The 24,003-nt window shown below is 36.7% G+C and overlaps 1 protein-coding gene across 1 annotated transcript in view; it reads left to right on the top strand.

Annotated features, from left to right (window-relative positions):
• Positions 1-24,003, top strand: part of ANOS1 (anosmin 1) — a 72,717-nt gene that overhangs the window by 15,267 nt on the left and 33,447 nt on the right. Inside the window, exon 2 of the mRNA XM_053457402.1 lies at positions 5,982-6,029. Within this exon, the coding sequence (XP_053313377.1) occupies positions 5,982-6,029 (48 nt within the window). The remainder of the gene's footprint in view (positions 1-5,981; positions 6,030-24,003) is intronic.

Here is a 24,003-nt window from a genome sequence, read left to right as displayed (position 1 = left end):
CTGTAACATTTCTCAGCACTATATTTGCAAAATCTAAAGCTAAACTGATATCGGCAAGTTGAAGATGAAGAACCTAGACTTTGTATTATTAAAGTTGGGATTGTTTTTTGTTTTAATCAGCATCACAACCAAGGCATTTGTGGCATTCAGGGGGTTAACCTGAAGTGCTTTGTTTATACAATAACTTGTTTTTCACTTTCACTTTTTTTTTTTTTAATATAATACAAAAAAAAAAACTAAGAAGCTTTTGTTGTTTTTGGTTGATCTAGTAGAGCACTCAAAGGCATTTAATCTCCGCTTGTCAGCTGATTCCCAAAACATTCTTCAGATAAAAGGCTCCTTTTGGCTGGATAAGCCAATTACAGCACTACTTTGCAAACACTTACTATAAAAAACAGTCCTTATTGGCTTTTCCAGGCTGGTGTGACTGATCTTCCTGTGTTTATAAAAGTCTTTAACTGTGCTTCAAGATTGTCCTGCACTGGGTGGGATCAAACGTGGCAGTAGGTCACCTCAAAACAAGGTAGAAAAAGGCACCGTCTATGGTAGATTTATGTGACGGGATAAAGTGCGGGCCATAGGGTTATGGAAACAGATAAGGTCAAACAAGCGCACAAAGGACTCAATGGGAATGTCAGGAAGAATAAGCATTTTAAATTGGACCATAAAAAGGAAAAGACCTTTTGGGGTTGGAGGTCACCTGGCAAAAAGTTGGGACAGAAAGGGGGCAACTGTGGAATTTTTAAGAGTTTATACAAACAACTCTTTCTCCTGCTTATTTCTAGCAAACATTTTGATATTTTTTATATTGTTATACAATGTTTATGTTTGTGTCTTCATTATTTAATCAGCAGTTTTTTAACCCCTTAAGGACAATGGGCGGTCCCTAAACCCATTGAAAACAATGCATTTTGAGCCCATACATGTACGGACATTGTCATTAAGGGGTTAAATTGCTTTCCTATTATTTACACTATCTATCTATCTATCTATCTATCCATCTATCTATCTATCTATCTATCTATCTATCTATCTATCTATCTATCTATCTATCTATCAATCTTTCTATATCCATTGGTGTAATCTTAGACTTTATCTGGGATAGACAAAAAGCTATCCTGAATACAAATGAATAGGCTATATGGGGCAATATGGTTCTTATATGCCAGTAAATTCTGTTTGACATGGTACATGTACTGTATGAATGACATTTGTAACGCATATGGGTGCTGTCTTTGTAATAGAAATAAGCTTTGTGCGTCTTATCTTAATGTACTTTTTTTGTTGTGAGATCGCTATCTAGCGTCAACTGCTTTTTTTGCTGTCAATTGACGGTCTTTATAAAATCCTAGATGCGATGATGGGTCTTCACTTTCACTCGTGCGACTGCAGAACAGTTCCTTCTCAAATCCCTGCGGTTAAGGGTATCTTTTTATAGTACATCTGCATTAGGCAAGTGTCAGACAATGTGTTGATGCTCTGTAGAATTTTTCCGTGTGAGCATCATTAGATAGGAATGTACTTTGAAGGCGACATCATTGCTGGCTAATAAAATGCTGTCAGTATGATAAACCCTAACGAGATTTGGCGCAAATAATGATTTGTTTAATATCGTGGGTTATAGAAAATGACAAAATATTGTTATTTTATGATTTTATGTAACATATTTAAGTATCTAATATTGACCACCTTAATATTCTACCAACATTTCATATTCTTTGCAGAAAGATTTTTAATATTGCAGATAGATGATCTGATAATCTTATAATTACATATATATATATAGCCAACTAGAAATGCATATTATTATTATTATTATTAGTTATTGTTTTATATAGCGCCATCATATTCTTCAGTGCTGTACAATAGGTAAACAGGACATAACAAGTAGTACATACTATAACAATTTGACTTACAGTAACAAGAGGTAAGGAGGGTCCTGCTCAAACAAGCTTGCGATGTGGAACCTATATGAAATTATATCAAGTTATATTCATATTGTAATCCTTAAAGTGACGAGATAATAGTTGCCACCTTGTTTAGTGAAACACTTAATGCTCATTGCCTCCTACAAGATTATGGCCCTCTGGGACCACGCTTGACACCTTTCTTAATTGCCCGTCCCAGTGTCTCTAGAAGGCACTTAGCCCTTAATAACATGGAAAATACCCTGAGCGGTGAGAGTGTTATATGCCAACACAGCAGGTTTTGTGTGTTTTCTCAAATAATGATCTAAATAAGTGTCTGAATTGGTGGATCTGTCAAACAAGCCGTCCTCTAAATATGGGATTAGCCAAGCTGCGTTGTGCTGACTGCAATTTACATGTCAGTCATAATATTACGAACTAGGGAGGAAGGGAACTGTTCAAAAACATCGCATATGCCGCGAAGGACCTACAACCCTTAATGAATAGTAGGAAATGATTAAACGTGATTGGCCCATCACAAAACAGAAGCTATATGTCCAAAATTTTGCAAAACTTTTAAATGTCCCAAGTTAATATCTGTCCTTAAAATAGACCAGGAATACATGCAAATAATGAAAAGAAATAACACTGCTATATCTACGATCTAGCAAACGTTTACATAGGTAAGGAACATCTGGCCCTGCTCACAGGAGTCTTACTGGGGTTTGCCCTTCTTAATGCATAGTTAATGGTATTTAATCTCACTGATATACTTGCAACTAGGTTTTTTTTTTTTTAATTCTTTTTTAAACGGCATCAATCTGGGAATGTTTTTCGGGAGCCTAAAGGAGGATTTAACCTGTGTGGCCTTGTGTTGGGGTATTTACTATGATTGTAGAATATGTGATATGTTCTGATTTCCGTTAAAGCCTCCTTCTGATAAGGGTATACATGGTAAATTCTATAGCAAACGGACACAAGGGCCAAATTACATGCTGCTTTTGGAGGGTGGTCCTGTTACGCAAAGGTCTGTTTTTAAGAGCAAGCCTGTGGTAAGGCACTATTTTGTTAGACACATTAGACTATGTCCTTGATGTTTGCTTCTCCCCCGCGGAGAACTATTTAAGAGCAAATTTTCAAATAACCATGATTCGTTTTTTCCTGCCGCTGTGGTCTGACCATTCGCAACGCTGACTCTACAAAGCCAAAGGATTAAAAATGCACGTGGGTGTTTTGTGGCAATGACCAGCATTTCATTCATTCGCAGCAAATGTTTTCAAAATCTGCTAATGTGCAGTTGAAAGGACTGTACTTTCTGATATTTATTTAAAACCACACGCATAGCCACATTACAAATTGCAAGCTATTAATATAACAATTTTTCTAATACAAGTTAATTTCCTAAAAATGATATGTTCTGCTTATCATGACATCAAAATCCATCCAGATTTTGTCATAGTTTTGCCCTATCCTAAACTAATTAAAAAGTCAGTTATCCATTTTAATATTTGATATTTTTTGCCATTTCATTTAAAACAACACATGCCGAATTTCTGAAATAGAGATAGCGTCATAGAAAGAATGCTAAATACCGTAACAGTTTTAAGTGAATGTATGAGACTATTACTATTTTTGTTATTCTTTCACGTTATTTACAAGCATTGACATTACTGATGGTAAATGATCATGGTACATTTCAGTTGAACAAATTTGTCTGGATTCCAGCAAAAACATTTAGTTAAGTTTGGGGGTTGGCAATGCCTGACCACGAAATGAGGCCAAGAGCATTACAAGTGCACTAATCTCCTTTTGACTATTAGGCTATTGGCCTGTAGCAACCAAGCCCTGCCAACTTCTGTTCAGCTATGCTGGTGCTTCATCTACATAATACTTGAATAAAAACTCACTTTACAGATGTTACTAGATTGCAAATGGCTTGTATTATGACATTTCCGTTATGCTAATTCCTTATTTTAAACAGCCATGATACACGTGCATTCATGTATGAGCAAAGAACATTGATGAAACGCGACATTTAACGCTTTATCTTGGTCTTTCTGGCTTGCGTATTAACCATGCAAACTGTAGAAATGAATGGGGATACATGTGTATATCATTTACTCTTGTGGGGGGGGAGGGTATATTTTGGGGAAACCAATTATTACCCCACATATATCCTACTTCCCACAAACCTGTCCTTTACAATCGTAATGAATAAGTGGAAGGAATATAGTATACGCCCATAATCAAAATACTGTTTTAAACTGGTGTTGTGTGATGTTGCAATAATTAACATTGTTTTCTCGGTCACCTTCTTTTGGTGTCCACTTCCTAAACTAATAGGCGACACTTCATCTGCCTGCATTGACACTGTTGTGGAGGTGCTTGTTCATTGGTGCTCTTGGTTACAACTATTTAATTGCAATTGGTTGGCTAATAATATAGACCCATGGGCAACAAAAAATGATTTATTGGCCTAACAAAGGGTTTGATGTAAGCATGTAAAATCTTCTCAGTGATACTTTTTGGTAATTTTGAGGGTACCAAAAAATGTATCAGAATTGTGATGCTTGGTTTAATTGATAGAAATATCTTCTACTACTAACAAGCAGTGTTGATTGATTGTTAAATATTTTTAAACACTGAGTGGGTACTTGTGACTCATTATGTGTTTAACCAATATGCTGGTTTTAAAGAACTATTAGCATGACTTCTATATTACAAAACAGGCATTCTTTACCCTTACTCAAGTTAAGGCACAGCATTAATCCAGCCTTCACAATATATAATCTTACAGGTACCCAAGACACTATACATTTGCAGGTGGGGCATATGATGGGGTAAAAAAGTAGTAGTATATATGGGAAATACATTTGGCATTCAAGATGTGCAGAGCTCCAAGGTCAAGTGGGACCCCAACAAATGTTCTCATTGAGTTGGCTCTTTGTAGATATTGGGATTACCTCTAGATGATGACCTTGGGGCTATTCTAATACAGCCTTGATCCAAGTAAACCTCTAAATCATGTGAGAAGTTGGATGCAAATGCCAGTGATAAAAGCACCATGTTTAAATATATTTCTTAGTGTCTATTAGACAGATGCATCGCTTCTACCACATGTTCTCCAAAGGTAGTTCCTTGAGTACTCATTAAGGTTTTTGGGAATTCTGGCAGCACTGATTCTTGGCCAGATGTATCGCTCATGCAGTTCTGCTGCTGACATTACATTTCCGTAAAACAAAGTTTATATTATAGCATAACTGCCTCCTACATACATTTCTATAAAAACACACACAATCCTAATTTCTTTTTAAACATACTGGCCCAAAAGTTGGCATACATAATCTGGCCTGTGGTGTCCAGGCTGGTCTAACACAATAACCACAATACCCTACACAGTTCAGTCTGCAGAAAACAAACATCTAAAGGCTATATATTTATTCCTTTCAATGTGGCTAAATGTGGCACGACCCATTTAAATGTATTAGTGTAGTCCATGGATCACTAACTCCATCCTCCTTCTTGCTTATCGTCTTCTGGCTGTGTAATAGGGGTGACGGCTGTATGCGTCACTGAATGCTACTCTTGTTTTGTGTCAATAGATTGTAAAGGAATATTGAAACCAGCCAATTTCTCATCTTAAGTGACTCAGTTTTCCAAACTACTAAGACTCCAATTTGCTGTTGAGTTACTTTCTGAAATGTGGTCTATTGTAAGATGGTGACCAGATGACTCCTTTCATCCAAGGATTGTTAAAGAGAAATAGGGATGCATTGCTGCCCTGTGTGATACATTGTTGATGAGCATCACTAGTTGATGGAATCTCATGTTCACTGTTCTAACAAGATTGGATCTTACCGGAATCTTGAAATTCAATGACCTGGATTAGCCACAGCCCCAAAACAGCTTAAAATAACATTGAATGTCCTAGTTTTAACAGTAGATTTTATGTTAGTTGCAAACTAAAATCACAGCATAAGGTTACTCTTAGCACTGTTTACATGAAGGAAATAACATGTTTACCATATGTTCTTATGCAGAAAATAATTGTTGTTCTTGTTTGTTTTCTTGTAGAACAATGGATCACTGATTTGGTGTCAGAATCATAAGCAATGTTCAAAGGTAGGTATTCTGCAGCAACGTTTATTTCTTTTGTTATACAGTAAGATGGATCTCTTTTATTTAAGTAAAGAGAACAGATGAGAGAGGAAGAACCATTAATGGTTGATTTAAAGAAATGCAATTTCTGTGTGTGATTCATCCTTCTATCATTAGTCCCTAGGCTGTTTAAAGTACAATAATAACTCCCTCTCTGTTGAAGGCTCCATTTAAACAGTGCTTCACAAGATAATGCTTATTCAAGACTTGACAGGCCTAGAATAGCACTTAGAACCATTGTTCATTAACCCCTTTTCTATGACAATCACTGCAAAACATTTCAGAAACTCCAGGGGCCAAGGGGCAACCATAAGCCATTATTCACTGTAGCAATTTGACATATACAACCCAGAGAGCACATAAACTAATAACTAATTGAATCTATTAAAGCGAAATCTCATTAGACCGTGCAATTGAAAGATGTGATACATCAAATCCATTGTGAATACGGAACTCAAGTACTCCTCAAATAACGAAGAGTCGTACGATGTATTTAACATGAAATGCGTTGTCTGAAAACTATATGTGGCTTTTAACGTTTTTGTTTAATATTTTTATGTACTCAAGGGTAAATTGACAGGAGGGAATGTACCTTTGTTCTGAGTCAATAAACTAATGCATAGAGACTGTACAAATATCAATCACATGTGTCAGAACAACACGTAATGACTGTTCCTTGAGATTAAAAGATATGAGTTGTGATACAAAAGAGTATTTTCCAAGTTGCGCTCTAGGTGACGTTACACAGTATTTGCCTGGGCAGAATGAAACGGTGTATGCATAATAATGATATATATAGAAACCAGTTTAATGTAGTTTAGTCTGAATTATATACAATGTGTGAATGCAGTTGACACGTATTCTCAAATCTGGGAACTTTATGAAGTGTCTTTACATATTAATCCTTCCTTCTATAAGAGTTACTTGTTTCGTGGTAACTGAAAGCAAAAGAGCGGACAAGCTCGGAAACCCTGAAACATCCTGAAATGTTGCGTATGCTTTGATTACACGAGTGGTCATGCAATGTATATACAACACAACTCTTGTGATGGAAATTCAGGTCTGTAGCAATGATTCACTAGTAGTGTCAACCACATTCAAATTAAAAATTTCTAATAGAAAATGAAAACCATTTTTCAGGAGGTAAAATATAATATAGACTATGTCACCAGTGTAAAAAAGCATCAAATTCAATGTTCGGGGAACATTAAAGAGAATACGAAAGAGTCAGCTCCAGTTTGTGTGACACTTAGCAACATTTACCACGACCAGGGGCATACCTAGAGTATTTGGCACCCGGGGTGGATCCTGTATGTGGTACACCCCCCCACATACACTCACACACACAAAAAAATAATGTTGGCAAGAATATTTATTTCACAAATTTTTAACTGAATGTCAACTGGAAAAAATTTAAATCTGGAAAAATAAATTATTAATTTAAATAAATAACATTTACTGAACAGACATGGTCCGGATTAATTCCCACCACTATACATTGAGCCAGACATTGACAGTAGTGCAGCATAACCCCTATTACTATCTACTAAGCCAGACATTCACGTGGTAGGCCTCTGCCCATTTAGCAGCCTGCCTGTGTCACCGCTGCCCCTTTAGCAGCCTGCCTGTGCCCCTTTTTAGGAGAACCTTTGGTTTTGGTTTAAGTTCTGACCATATTTTAATATCTACTGCGATGCAAATTGTTACTATCATTTAATTAATGAACTCATATGTTCAGGCTGGTTTGTAATTTTATAGCTTGTAAAATATCTGCGGTAACATCTAGTCTTTATACATTTCATCACACTATTTTACTGCTTATTTGCCTAACATTATTTATTTATTAAAAAATTGATACGAATGGCGCAAGCTGGTAAATTCAAACCCCAAAACACAGTACAATGCGGGTGATGAGGGCATGGAAGCATAGAAAATTAAAGTAGAATCAACAAAGCTCGCTGTCCATCTAACTCTGCTCACAGTTGCTTGAAAGTGGTTGTCACAAGCTGCCAACCACATGTTCCATTTATGGTAGGTAAAGAAGAAATATTATTTAGCACATAGTTCATGTCAACTATTCTTCTCTTCTGAAGGACTGGCTTTATTCTAGTGGTATGGCTAGTGACCCACCTGGGCAGTGCTAGCCACATGTAGGGTTGGGACTAGCCTCATTTAACCTTTCATGGTTGAGGACTAGGCAAGAATTAGGCCAAACATGAGCAAGGAGTAGGCACAACCAAGTGCTTTTAACAAAGTATGTTTTTTTTAATAAAATTAAGTTGTACGGCTCTTTTCAATACAGGTTCCTACAGTCTTTACTTCATCATATGGTCAGGATTCTACTAAAAAGATATCAGTAATTTTAATGAACTAGAAAGTAACTCTACTGGCTTTATTATCATACCCAAATAGCTATGTGGATGTAATCAAGGCCTGGTTGTAGCCCATTTATAATAATCTTTCTCCTGATTAAATCAACAAGATTGATACTAGCAGTTTTGAACATGTATTCCTTTCTACTTCTTGATAATTTAAGATAGTGATTGATTACCTCTACAGAGAACTTAATATTAGGTTACCATTTACGTGATTCAGTATAATCAGATCGGGAATGTTAAAATTAAAGATGTAGCTTGTACTTTATGGATCATTTCTCCTTTTATGATCCTCTTGAGATCACTGCTCTTTAGCCTTTGACAGATGATAATGGATGAAAGCAAGTGAGGTAAAATACTATTATGCATTACTGGTATTTCTTCTGCTATATAAAGATTGATCTCTTTCTTGAACTTAGTTTTCTCCAGTTGGGTCAGATCTTTCTTGCACTATTGTTTTAAATAAAGTAATGATACATTGAAAATCCCTTTGTCTTTTCTAGTTATGTAATTATTTGTTATTTAATAGTCAAATCACCTAGAGCTTGTGTTTTTTTTTAAACCAGCATAAAACTATTTAGTTAAGTTTTCATCTGGAAAGCTGAGATTTGTGTCTCAGAGTGACAGCATCAGCATTATCTAATGGATTTCCTGTCCTGAAGTCCTCTTTCTTCTCCTCAACCCACCCTTGCAACAGCAGGGCAAAGGTAATAGAAGAGGAGGAATGATCATGTGGAACCTGAGAACAGGAAGTTAACATCACTGGCCCTATGATATAAAGTCAAGGTGGGCTTTATCATATTTAAATCTGTAAACACCATTTCATATGAGTAATTAGTGTGCTGAATATAAACACCTTGTATTTTTACTTGTTGACAAATGCCTAAATACTTGACTTACACATCTATGCCCACACACATACACATCCATGCACACTCACACATCCATGCTCATATACCAATACATGCTCTCACACACAGCGTGGTAACTCGCATATACACTGGCACATATTCTTAAACACATACACATTCATGCTCACACATACACATTCATGCTCACACATACACATTCATGCTAACTCACCAACAATTGCACATACATGCTCACTTGCATATACACATCTATGCTGGCCAATTTACACGTCCATGCTCACACACACACATCCACACATACATGCATGCATACTACATAACTCACTCCCTTACCTCATTCACAGCTTTCCCTCCTGCTGTGAGCAGCCTTACATTTCACATCCCTGCCTCTGGTTGCCCCGTGTTATGCTCCTGGTTTGGTACGCAAAATGGTGGCACTTCTGGACACACCTGGAAGCTGTCCACATGGCAACGTCTTTTTGCAGAACAAACAGTTCTATTTCTCCACAAATCTATCTGGAAATAACACATCATGGGGCAGCAAATTGCTGCTCCTGTCAAAGTGCAGCCTGGGTCCCTTGCACCCACTGGCATCCATGTAAGTGAAGGCTCTGGCACCAACAATTTCTGCAGAGCTTCTTACAGTACATACGTTTATAATCAAAAGTCTTGGTTGTGGTGATAGGACATTTTTGCCCAGAATCCTACCTGCTTTAAGGTTCCCACATGATGAAATTACCCCCTTTTTGTTATTGATAAATTATTTGCACATCATCAAACTCTAGGAACAGAAGTGCTTTCACACGCTGTACAGGTTTATGATTTACCAGAATCCAAGGTCAAGGGAAAATATTTGTGCTAGGCAATTAGAGTGTGACATAAATGAGGTACGTAAGGGACACTTGTGCAACAAATAAAAAAGATGCATTTAACCAAGGGTGAAAATAAACACATTTACATCCGTTTGATAACTGAAAGATGGAATTGGCGGGCATACCCGCCTTTCAGTGTGTTATTCCGCATGGCAATAATTACTTTATGGCTGCTATTTATGTACTGCAATTGCTTAGTAAATATAATAACATGGTGTTAGGAGATGTCAGTACAAGTCTTTTTACTGTAGACTCAGATACAGATAATGTTTATGCGATGTGTAAAGAGCCCCGAGCCATTTGCTGGTTCTAGCACATACACAGTGATCTGTTTACCTGGCCACTTTTCAGCATCGGCCTTGTAAATTTTCTCCAGTGCTTTGACAGCAGGAAATGATGAGCTTGTGTTTATCCGTTGAACAGATGCTCAAAAGTTACAGGTTTCATTAGGTTTTTCTGACAAGATGAAATATTACCTACAAGGGCTAGTGCTGGACATAGAAATACCACCGTTTACTGGAAAGAGAGAAGAATCAGGCTGTAAAGCAGTCACACAGAAATGTTAATAAAAATGTTACTTTTTATTGCCATGAATTCTGAAGATAGCTTACTATTTATGCCATTTTTCAAGCAAAAAATTGGCAAACTGCTGTACACCCCCCCCCCCAGCTATGAGATGTTAAAGTAAGAGAGGGAATAGGGAGAACTGTCTGGGTGTCGAAATGAAATTGTTTCTGGTTTCATATTTTACTAATATAGGTAACAATGGGGATTGGGCTCGCTGGTAAGCTGGATGTGATGTCATTCACTGCAGAACGGATTACAAGCAGGTGTGGACTGTGGTGGTCTGGGGATTCTGCCCTGGGCCAGGCCATATAGCCGGGTCCCTCATAAATACATCACTGACGATACTATAAAGTGACGGTAAATCTGCAGGTTGCCCAAAGCCTAGAGCATTTTGTAGCATTTTTGTAGCTGTTGTATATTCTGCAACTGTATACAACTGTAAATTGACCAGTGCCTCATTCTGGAAGCAAGAAGATGGACCAGTCTTATCATGCATCATCTAGAACAAGCCCTTTAAGCTGTTATGTACTAAAGGGTGATTTTGCAGGAGTATTTTTGGAGTATTATATGAATTGTAGTACTCAGCAGTTGGAGTGGTAGATATTTAAAATCACCCATCATTGGATATCAAAGCCAATGTTCTGTACAAATGTAACAAAATATTATTATCACTTCTATGATTTCATAATATTGAATATTTAGTCTACGCTAAAGTTTCAAACAATAGTAAATCAGACTGCTTTGATTTAAAATTTCCTTATGCAGTGAATACTGCAAACAATATAAATGTATTACTTGGAATTTCTTTGAAATTAGCGAAGGAATCTAACAACGCAGTAATAGACTAGCTTTACAATCTTGTAGTAGCCTAAACAAAGACTGGATTTGAACTACCCATAAAATGACGTATTGTGAAAACAGCTTTATAAATAGAATTAACATTTCCCAAACATAGCTATATAGGATTAGATGCCAAAAACTAAGGGACACTTTTAACATGTTTAACTTATTTAATGCGTGCTTTTCAAGTTGTGTATTTAGTCAAACTGTTATCGATTTATGCTTACATGCAAACATTTACAATTACAATATGATCTATGATAGTGATGGTAGTCCCTAGTCATACCTTTAACCACATCTCATAGAACAACAGTGTCCGTCTTTGGTCATTAAAGTGCGTTAACCTGCAATAAGTGTAGAATATGGTAGTGGTGGGAGAGCTGGAAGTGGTACAGCATGAGCTGAGTTCAGGATTCGGCCAGACTCTTGGTCTGGTTTGCTAAGCCATGTACAAGCCAAGCCAGATCCAGCTACTAAAGATGGAGGAAAAGAAGAAGGAGTTGATTTTGAGCAAGATCAAGGCAGGAGTTGGCCCAAAGTCCATGCAGCCTTACCAAGCTCTACCTCTTGCAGTACATCAGGAAAACATGGGCAGGCTGGACGGGCCAAATAGTTCTTATCTGCAGTCAGATTCTATTTTTTTGTGTAACTTCTTGGGTATCCAGAAAGGTTTCATCTTAAGATATAGAACACAGTTATAGTAAGTGATACTTACTAGAGAAAACAGAAGGTGCTAGGAGTATTTGGTAAGAAAAAAGTTGGCAATGTGAAACACAGTAGTACTTAATCGGTATAGTAAGTATAATTATATGAGGAAGTCAGCTATGGAAAATATCTTACTACTGTATCCTCACAATATATACCCATGCAAAGGATTCTTCCTGATAGCACATACACTCATAAGCTGTCTATAATTTTATCAATCTTTATTTAGGTGTAACGTCTCCAATAGCTTTGGTTTCCCTTTAACTTAATTAGGAAGAGACCGCTCGGTTAACTCAACAATGCCTTCGTGTGAAGAACTCTATACCATGGATTTTTTCACAGGACAGACAAAAGAGGCAAGACACATGTATAAAGTCTGTACAAACAGGTTAACCATTTCTCCAAAAAAACGACTAGCCTGATAAACTTCCAAATAAAGAAGCATTGTCAATTATATACTCCCGTGTTTGGAACTTCCCGTAGAGTCACTTTTAGTGACAATTCAGGTGGAAAGATGAGTTAATGATTTCCAACAGATTTCCCGCTCCTTCCTGTCAGTCAAAACCCACTTAAATCAAAGCTTGCAATGTCTGTGCCTCCAGCCGCAAACCCAGTCAGGGACTGTGTCAGTGATATGCCAAGCCCACAGTACAGCCATTCTTATGGTAAATTTTCTGTTCTCTCATGCTGAGAGACTTTTATCAAACATATTAGTCTGCATTGGGGAGATCATTAGTCTTCAAAGACTGAAGCATTCCAAGTTCCTTATCCTAGGAACACTCATGTCAGCTCGAAGGCATGCAGAGGGCACTTTTATATCCTCTTTACAACCGCGACCCAGAGGAATTCTGCCTTGCACGATAATAAAGACTGTGTCAAAATTTTATTATGGGAAAGTGTTATAGTTTGAATCAACTGTTGCCGCGTATAGTGAAGAATGAGAAAAATGCTGGTTCTATTACTTTCGAAATCAACGATTCCGTTTTGGCAACGGTAAGAGATGACAAGTACGTTTGTTCGAAGCAGAGATGTTGATGGAAGAGTTTTAAAGTGTAAGACGACATATGAATTTATTTAAGTACTTCAAAATGTTTGGCATGTGTTGTTCTGCATATTAAAAATTCATATACATATGCATCAATCAAACCATGTATTTGAACACACATTTTTATAGAATGCGGGTAATTTTATACCCTTAGTATACTTTATGATAATCCAGGAAATTATATATTTTAATATAATTTATTCTTTGCTATGTTGACATAAACATCAATATAAAGCCGTAAAAATGCGTATAATATGACCACCTGGCTCTAGGGATTTAAAAATGCAGAACAGAATCAAGAATTAATAAAACAATGCATAATATTTCCACTATTCTTGATTCCAGTCCCAGTTTCAGTCTTTTATAGCTATTAATGTGACTTTAATTATACACTGTCAGGACCAAGTATGAAATAAAAACTGAGCTCAGACTTAATCAGATTTTTTTTAAAGGTATTTGCTCTCAGATGACAGCGAACCCAATAAAACAGAGCCTTTTAGCTTTCAGGTTATAAAGTAGAACAATGTGTGGGGTCCACAGACCCCATCACCAAGACGTCCAGATCTCTATATATGCATGGTCCATCTTTCATGTGGAGTGTCAGATTAGAATCCTCGGCTGTCTTCCTAAAGCAATTTGATCTGTGTGTGATCAGATTGGTTGCCTTTTGATTGTGAGTGTAGGGGGGAGAGTGGAATGGAGAATGTGAACAATCACATTGATCGGCTTCTTCCAGCGAAATGGTTGTGTGAATGCCTTCATGCATTTATATAGTCAGACTCTTCTGGCCTTGTGTAGGCACCAGGATGTACACAGACATATTGAATAATGGCAGATAAGCCTTTTAATCTGTCCCCTTTTTCTACCTGCTGTAAGACCTCGAATCATACTTGGTTCATGGTCTTGTCATGGCTTCAGGTAACCATGTGAATATCATCTATCACTATTAACCCTTCAACAGGCGGAATGTTCAACCTGATTCATACCACTTGTCGGTTTAATGTCACCACCAGCAGGTAGGTACAGTATGTGCGCACAGGAGCAAAAAATAAACATAAGAAAGGCTTATAAATATCTAAATATGTTTATGCATGTCTTCTTCTCTTTAATATGAAGCTATTTTATGCAGGCCTCACTTATCAAGTCGAATGATGTGAGTCTGAGTATCGGCTATTGTACATTCTAAGCGTTGAAAGTCCGAGTTTAACCGTGCAGGCAGTAATGAATTAACCAAATTATTCAAGGAACGAAACATCCCACAATATGTGCTGCCATCGGTTTGCCACTAAACTTCAAATACTATCCTTAGATCAAGTCTTTCTTCTCCAGAATAAAAAAAAAAAAAAAAATCAATGTTAAGTGGCCCGATTTAACAAATGGTGCATTTTATGATTACACAAATGGAAGGTACAAAATAACACACAGAAGTAGTATTGATGGCGCCATTCTTGGGAACTAAATGCATCTTTAAGTTTGCTTTATCTGCTTCACTGAACACTCTGTACAGAATCAGGGGACATTCACAAAGCAGACTCGGAGCAAAACCCCTCCTTTATTTGGAGTTACTTGGGCACAAAAATAATCTCTTCCTAGAACTGTTTGAGAAAAGCAACCGAGCTGTGCAGGCTAATCAACTGTAAATCTTTGCTATCTAGAGAGTAGTTGATTAAGTAGCGTCTTGCAGTAGCCCAATTATCAGTGAACCATAGCTGATCCAGCACTTTAGTTCAAGTCAGAGCTTCGGAGATGCAAGGCAAATTACTAACGAGTCTGATTTGAAGCAAGTGTCAGCTTATCCCACTCCAACGTAACCATTTAAGTGCAAATGTGGAGGGGACCCAATGATTGCACCCAATTTAGGCCCTAGGGCTAATGCAAGGCTTACTTGATTTATAGAAAACCACATGGTTTGTGGCCAGAATGTTTACATTTATTTTAACATGCTTTGCTGGGTTTGATCTTATTACTGCAGAGAATCCAAAGGAAAGTTTATGTTCCATGGGATTCTGCTACTACCCCGTTCATGGATATTTAGTTAGCGGAGGTGCCATGCCAGGACATTGTAGTGGCGAGAAACAGGAATGCTTGCATCTATATAACAGGGTATATTAACTCTCCCTTATACACAATTACTTTTTTTTTTACTATTAATGTGCCATGAATCAGAAAGCCTTTTTTTCATAGAATCGTGAAGCACGCAATTTAGTGTTTGATGTCTACGGGATTTGAGAAATTAACTTCACAAACTCTAAATAAAGTAAGTGTTTTCTTCAGATGTGGCTAACAAAATAAAAGTGACCGCTAAACTTTTGCCCTGCGAAATTGAAATCCATCCCTAGTTGTGTTGTCTTTGTAACCTTATAAATAAGTTTGGTCTTACTAACCTAAACTTCATTTATAGCACTAATGTGTTACATAGTTGTTGTATAGGCCATTTGATAATCTGTTATTCTATTCTTAAATGCTACTGGTATACGATAGGTATAGAAAAATATAGAAAATAGAAAACAAGAAGAAACAAATCAAACTTGGGATACTAAGAATTCAAGCTGCCGATGGTTCTTCTGGGTGGTTTGTGAGCTGATGGGAGGCTGGCTGTGCCCAGCAGGAAGGGCTTGGCCTAGCTACGGTTGTTAATTTTTGTTTGGTTCAGAACCACTCTGTTGACGGATATTTGTAGACCTCATTATTCACTCACTGGGTGGCAGATGCACATGTAACAACTTCTGAAAGCTCTTTTTTTTTTTTCTCTCTCTGCGCTAGGGCCAGGGTCATATGCCACTGCTGAGAAGATGCATAAAGACAGCTGACAAATGAGCATATTGATATAAACATACTTACTAAGGAAGCAACAAGATAGCATGCTAACACAATGAACAGCCTAGTGCTATTGCTACATTCGAGTCTCACTTGTACGTTCTTCCGTGTAGCTATAGCCTTTCTTATTGGAAAATGACAATGTTTTCATTAGAGTTGTTGATCAATAATCCTATTTTCCGAAATCAATTAGTTTAAATAATTAATTTTCTATCCAGAAAGGATTATAGGCTCAAACATTTGGTAATTTAACATAAGTAACGCATTAGAATGTACACTGCATTTTATTGGATTACTAGTGGAGTAGTACATCCCTTTGGAGATGTCCAAAGTCTCATACAAAAATAAGGTTTGTGTCTTCTCCAGGACAAAAGATAAGCTGTTCCTACACCCACTCCTAGAAGTCTTAGAAATAATCACTTAACGTCTCAAGACGTAAAGTGAAACACATTTCCAGACATGTGATGATGAAATGTTTTAAATTACAGAGATTGATGACCGAGGGCAAAAATGTTGTTAATGCTGGTGGAGTGGAAAATTGCCCCAGTAGTACACGTGACATTGTTGGCCTGCAGTGTAAAGTTTTTGCTGGGAGTAGGGTAAATGGGTGTGAGGACCCCTCCTGTCCAGAAAATTGCAGTGCCCTGAAGCTCAGTAATAAACTGAAGATCAGATAATAAGGATGAAGTTTGGTGTAAAAGGGTAAAACCTCCTAATAGCAAACAGGGGACCATAACATCTTCTGGACAGGTCAAGTATACATAGTTCTTTTTCCATAAAGAATATAAATATCCGTATAGCAGTTCTTTGCCTATACCTGAAAATCTATAACCTTTTTAGGCAAGCGTTGTATAATACAAACAAACACTTATCCATGAAATCATTATGTAACCAGGTGTGAAAAATAATTTGACAGTGTATCTTGGCATTGGTGGAAGATTTATTAAATAAACCCTTTTTTAATTATTAGAGAAATAAATAATGAAGGTACTTCCGTCACTAGCTTCTGGTGGAGGTCAATATGCCATTATATTGATAACCATTTAATGGAATCTGATTTTATGTGACCTGTTTGCCCTTTCATGTCCCTTGTTCTTTGTTCTTCATAGCGATCTTGTATGATAGTCTGTACTTTTAGATATATTTAATAAACAAGCAGAATATGCTAAATATGAAATGATCTGCAATAGAGAGTGCTTTATCTAGGGTTAGTGCTTGAGCTTTTCATTCACATTTACTTCTTCACTTGTAAATGAGAGCGGATTTTGTCTTTCTAAAATGCACATTTCCTGTTTTTTGTCCTGTTTTTGATATCATGTCCTCTGTGAGAATTGCTTAGCGATTTGATGACAAACAAGTAAAGGAACCAAGCAGGAAAAGGTCAACACTTTGATGTTTTCTGGGTCCCCTCACCTCCTTTTTTCTCACCATATTTTTTTCCATACCCATCCTCAAAAGGGGTTAGAGATCAGCAAACATGCTATACCTGGTGGCATGAGAACTGGACCAAGAACCACTTTTCTACAAACTCTACCCAATATTCCATGAGTTGCATGTGTTCTCACTATTGTCTAAGGTTCTTCAGGTACATTGACATATTTCAAATTTCAAGCTTAGCCACACCAGCTCAAACCACCATTACAAAGAAAATGCCCAGTACTAAGTGACAGACGTTATTCTATTTAACTAGTTTATTTTATTTTGAGACTATTATCTACTCTACAAACTTATTAAACCAACTATATTTCAGTAAAAACAGTTTGCTTAGCATTGATTCAGTGTTGTTCAGTAGATAAGCTCTGTACTCACTTAATGGGAATGTGCTTTCGGGCATCTTGTTGACCCATCTGAAAGTATTGTACCGTTAATTCTACCCAGCCTATTGTCAGTGACCAGTCAACATATTCTTTTGAAATGTGACATTTGTGGTTATTCCTCCTCTAAGGCCAACAATGTTTGCATTATCTCAACTGTCAGGAGCAGCTCTATAGGGAAGAAAATACATGGATTAGGATCTAAAATTTAATGAATGATAAATTAGCAGCATGCATAAGTAATGTTGCGTCTACTGTTTTTAAATGTCAATCAGGGACAAAAGCTTTTTAGTAGAGTTCCTCTTTTCTTTCGGGTTTACCTTCCTGGGACAAGCCTATTCTCTGCCTAAATATAGACTTTTTAAAATGAAAACAGGCTATATATAACCTCGAAAATACAAGTCCACAATATCCAAACATCATTGTTAAATCATATCTCTCAACATGACCAAAAAGGGACTCTTTTGTCTTAGAGGGATGTGGTTAGATGTGTGACTAGGGATTAGGACTTTACTGAGACTTTTGATGTCACTTTTGTGATCTATTGAAAGCTATTTATGTAATGGAGTACGGCATTAAGAAGAAGAACAATCTATATGATTAAAATAGTTTAATGCATAGAGCATGAATATTCTTCTGTCCTAATATATAAAGCAATCAATGAACTCTACTTTCTAAACACGTCATTAGTCAGTACCCATGCCCATGACCTTCCTGTAATTGTCTCCTTGTTCCTCAGCTATGACTCACGGACACCATCAAGGCCACCTAATCAAGGATACACTTGTATTCCGCATTGCAAAGTTTTCTTAATTATTTCCTTTAGACTATTGCATTAAATCGTGCTGACCCTGTAAATGATGCATGGCTGACAAAGTGGACCCAAAATGCCAACTGTTTATCTTAAAGGTGCTGGAACCATAAGGTCTGCTCTCTCGGATCATTGAAGTGATTGAAGAAAATAGTTTCTTGTACATTGGCTTCTGAGCTAGATGTGTACACGAGAATGAAATCAAGATGAGAACATATCGGCTCATAATCATGGCCTATTCCTGCCTAGAAATAAGCTGCACATTTATCAACGCCACCTTGCAGTTTGTTGTCACTGGGCCTTGTGTTTCATTGACCAAACCTTTGGATCGTTTCAGCAACTAATTGTTATGTAGAACATTTAATTTCAGGCAAGCTACACCGTTAGCTAATTTTTACTAAAGTTTATCTACTAATGCAGGCTAAATAGCAGTCATAGGGCAAATCTTTATTCTTTATTCAATAGGGTATTAGGTTTGCCAGAAAATGTATATGTGTGTGCATATATATATATATATATATCTATATATCTATCTATCTATATATATATATATATATATATATAGATAGATAGATATAGATATATATATAATGTATAGGAACATAACGTGGCAGCTTTGACTTTCCACTATAGCGAGCGCTCACCTTTGGCACTTCAGCTGTTGCTGACTTTATTTCCCATCATGCCTTCCTGGTCAATAGAGTGTGTGAGTGTGAGGGGACTATAATTCACAACACCTGACGTGCCAAAGGTTAGACATCATTGCTCTAACATGTTATCAGGTATGCAAATATACTGCTGCCCTAGACAGTAATTCACAAAAGTGTAGTTGGATTGTCCAGCTGAAGGCCTGTGGGCCAGATGTGACTTCCAAATTAATTTGTATGTCTGCACCACCACTGCAAGTACGTATGATCCAGGTCACCAAGCAAGCGGTTTCTCAAGAGTTTTTTGGGGCATTTTGACAAAACAATAGCATTTTATTATTGTGTGGAAAGAGAAGTTGAATCCCCGAGGCTACTGTAGTCTTGTAATAAAGGATGCATTCTCGAAGCGTAACCGGATTTAGAATGAAAAGTAGCTTAAACAAAAGACTCATTGGTTGTATCGGTTGCTATATTAACCCTAGATTGTTTTTATATAATAAATAAGTGTATAAATCTATATATAAGTTATAAGTACACGTAAGTTGTCTATCTGCCTGCCCAGCTTTCTCTACCTTTCTCAAGTTCTTTAAACTTAATATTTAATATGATTTATTGAGGATTATCTTTAGTAACTCTTTTCCACATGTTAATTTACATACTTCCACAGTTATTTATCGTCCTGTATTATTTTCATCTTTTGTATCCTATAGACTGCTGTAGGGCAGAGCGTTCTGTACGGAGGGAATCATTAAAAGTCTGGTTTTCTGCTTGGCTGCATACGAAACGCAGTGTGTTATTGTTTACCGTAGATAGCATTAAGAACACATGACTGATGAAATGTATGTACATATTGTACTAATGAAATGCTACAGGGCTCTTTATTTTTCATTGTTCTGTATGTTTCAGCCATGCAGGAAAAATATGGTTATGAACACAACTCCGTTTGACTGTTAAATTCTCGGCATAGTGACATGAGTTGTAGAGATTTTTACTGTATTAATTACATAGGCATCGGTTCCAGTAAATCATTAGGGGCTATATATACGATACTTTTTTTTGTTGTTGTTCATGTTCAGTATCATGTTGCAGCCAGGGTTAGCAATGAAATATTATATAAACCAAATACCTTCTTAATATATCGATAAAATTTTGGGGACCCTGTTAACATAGAAACCACATTGCTGTGATAACTGCATCCATCACGTGCTTAGCTACTGAAACGGAAGCTCGTGATGATTGCTTGTTCTTGACGACAGATATGTGTGGTGGCATTGACGGTTTGAGACAGCGTTGACAAAGCTAGACTTCAATTGCGCGTGAGGGGAAGAATGAGAGTACGGGTAATAATGTAGACCAAAACAGGTTTTTAAAATAGTTTGACTGTGTAACAGGGCCCCGGTGTTATAAAAAATCTGAGTTCCTTCTTGAGTCTATTCTTCTAACCGTGTTGGCCTGTGATCTGACCTAAGGGCACATGGAGTATATCCCTGATAGGCTTCCTCGTAGTATACAACATCTTATCTGAGGGTGGTAGACTTTGGGGTAGTTGGGGGCAAAGATCAGGTTCTTCCCCAGTACACAACCTGAACATAGGGTGTCAAGGGAGTGTCTTGCCCCTTGAGAGGTTTGACTCCTCTTTGTTGTGTCCTTTGTCATTTTTAGGTCCACAAATCTAGATTCCCCAGTCCTTGAGAAAAAAAAACATTTTTAACACATGCCACCCAGAAGAAGCCACGGCAAAATAAGGTTACTTTATATGCAACTGCTACTGGAAACATACAAGGTTCTATATTGCATATCTATAGAGAGTTTGGTTAATCTATATGAAAGAGTGTGACATGAAATCAGGATGTTCTTCAAGCACCATCCATATGAAACACAGTTAGGGAATCTGTCCCTTGCTTGATGTGGTTGTTTGGGTGATAACATCTAGATATAGCGACTATTTCTTGTTTATACTTTATTACGTTTTGATATTCAAAGTTGTGTATTATTCCATCATGCGCCCATTACCAATCACGGATACATTTTAGAACCGCAACAGCTTTTAAAATGTACCATCATTTTATTCAACATGAAATAGGTTTCTTCCCTGATTAGCACTCATTTCCCTTTAAATTCCTCGAGAAATGTCTATTTTTTTCCCCTGAAATCATTGTGGCCTTTGTTCCAAAGTCGCTCTGTGTATAGTGGAGATGGGCCTTCTTCGCATGTACCAAATGCGAACATAAAGTATGTCGGTGTGTTGTAACAAGGATTAAGTGTTTGACAAATAAATATGTCTGCCTTTTGATTGGTGTTATAATTTGCAGCTTGGGGGTTCTCACACGCTGTTGTGTTTTTGCAGCTGCTCTTTCCGGAGTCTGAAAAATAGCTTCAATGCAAGTTGCTCTATATTGCGGAGTGTTTTTTTTTTTTTTTTTTTTTTTTTAAACAGGGAAATGGTCTATAAATCTATAGGTCTTTAAATACTAATTTTACAAGAAGAGGCATAAGTTGTGATCTTTGATGGAGCTCTTTTGACACAGTTATAAAAACTGATACCGCAATCTGTGAAAAAGACCAAATGCTTTGTAGGATTTTTTTTATAGTTCTGCAATAACAAATTTACTGTTTCGTCTGCAGAACGAACCCTTGCAAAGTCTGCTTTCATTTCACACGCACACACACATACACCTGCAGGAACACTCATAGTATTTAGTAAATGGGAGTAGAGACAGAAAACTAGACAGAATGAGTAAATGTATAGATCCTATCAGGAACCATTCTATAATGCAAGTTTAACACAAAAAAAGGATACTGTGTGTTGAACCAAGAGTCGGATGCCATAAAAAAGATAAAAAAACGTGCGTAAAGAGGCTCAATGTCTCAATAGATTCTAGAGCTGATTGGCGGTATGCCTATGATTAAGCCTTACGGCGAAGCGTGAGACTTCTCTCTATTGGCTTTGTTATTATACATCTTTTTTTCAAAAAATGTGATATTTTTATACCAACTGTACTTCTGTGGATTCATCAGTTGGAGATGCATTAATTTGTTCACACTTTTCTCTTTGTTATGGTGGTTAGCACATCACATGCATATCACAGAAAATAGCTTAGGTCACCAATTGGGCAAAGACATATGGGGGGGATTCTGCAGAACGGAACTTCTTTTAAAGGGGCTTCCTAGCTATCATATTCATTTAAGTGCATATGATGGCTGGAGTGTCCCTGTAAGCACTCCTAGCGGTGCAAGCAAAATCTTACATTTATTGTTCAGCAATAAGAGTCATATAACCCCGAAGATCATGCAAGGCCCCTGTATGTAACAAGATTAACAGGTGATCTACCTATTTTTTTTTCAAACTATATTTAAGTGCTTGATTAAACACAGACAATAGCCTTATCACTGCTTAACTATATACATATATTTTTATTAATATACACTTTATATTGCTATATTTATTTCTTTTACTACATGTACTACATGTACGATTTATTTTTTTGCAAATTCACTTTTTAAATGTAACCAGATAACATATATATATATATATATATATATATATATATATATATATATATAATGTTCCAGGATACATTTCTTTTAGAACTTTCACTATGCGTCTCTATCTGAAAAATAATAAAATATCAACTCAAGTTAATTTAGCCATGTCTGTTAATGCCCATTATGGAGACTTTTTTTTATGTCCAGAGGAAGCCATAACATACACATCATTTGTTTCAGCTGTACATTTGCTTGCTAAAAATAATCAGAGACTTGGCTTAGAGTCAAAATCAACCAATCAACTTACAAGTACTAAAATTTCAGATGGTATCATCTGAGATTTCCAGTGTGCACAAGTGTGTCCTGAAAATAACCTATGTAATTAAATTAAAACCTGGTGATTCTAGAACAAACTGTAACATTTTTCTATATGATAATATATGTCCGTATTGGACATAAACATTGAACAGAGAGTTTCGGTATTTTCCAAGTGATTTTTTTTCCCCCAACCTGAGCTGGCTCTTGTGCTTTCTTAAACAAAATACTATAACCAAATTTGATGCATAATTCTTTCCCTGCTTCTTGGAAAACATTACTTTCTATCCCTCTTTCTCAGCTGGCTTGGAACACGCGTTTGAGGTGTGTTAGCCTACAATGGGTTATATCCCTCATTTCCCTTCCAATGCGATCATATGGGAGAATATATTCATTTATGTCAGGAAAATAATGAAGCTAAGCATCTTTGGTCTCCAATAACGTGGACAATGTAGGCATACCAGAGCTCGATCAGTTTTCACAGTGGGACGGTCCTGATTAAAATGGGAAAATAAACAATTATGTATCGTTCCATTTCATTATTTTGATGTATTCAATCTGTTAACCAAAATACATTATTTTATGTGCATGCCTGCACAATACATTGCATTTCTTGCCTCTGGTTAGCTGAGACACTTTAATAGGGTATAGACTGTAGTGGTTTTAAATAGAAATATTACCTTTTTAATATGGTAATGCTATTATATACATTTATTCATTAAAATAAAAAATGGATTTTAGAAAAGATCTGGCACAACTGCATTAAATCGCT

The sequence above is a fragment of the Spea bombifrons genome, chromosome 2 (genome assembly GCF_027358695.1).
Source record: "Spea bombifrons isolate aSpeBom1 chromosome 2, aSpeBom1.2.pri, whole genome shotgun sequence".
In the NCBI taxonomy this organism is placed as follows: Eukaryota; Metazoa; Chordata; class Amphibia; order Anura; family Pelobatidae; genus Spea; species Spea bombifrons.
Note: the sequence above shows the minus strand (reverse complement) of the source record. Positions and strands in the feature narration are given on the sequence as shown.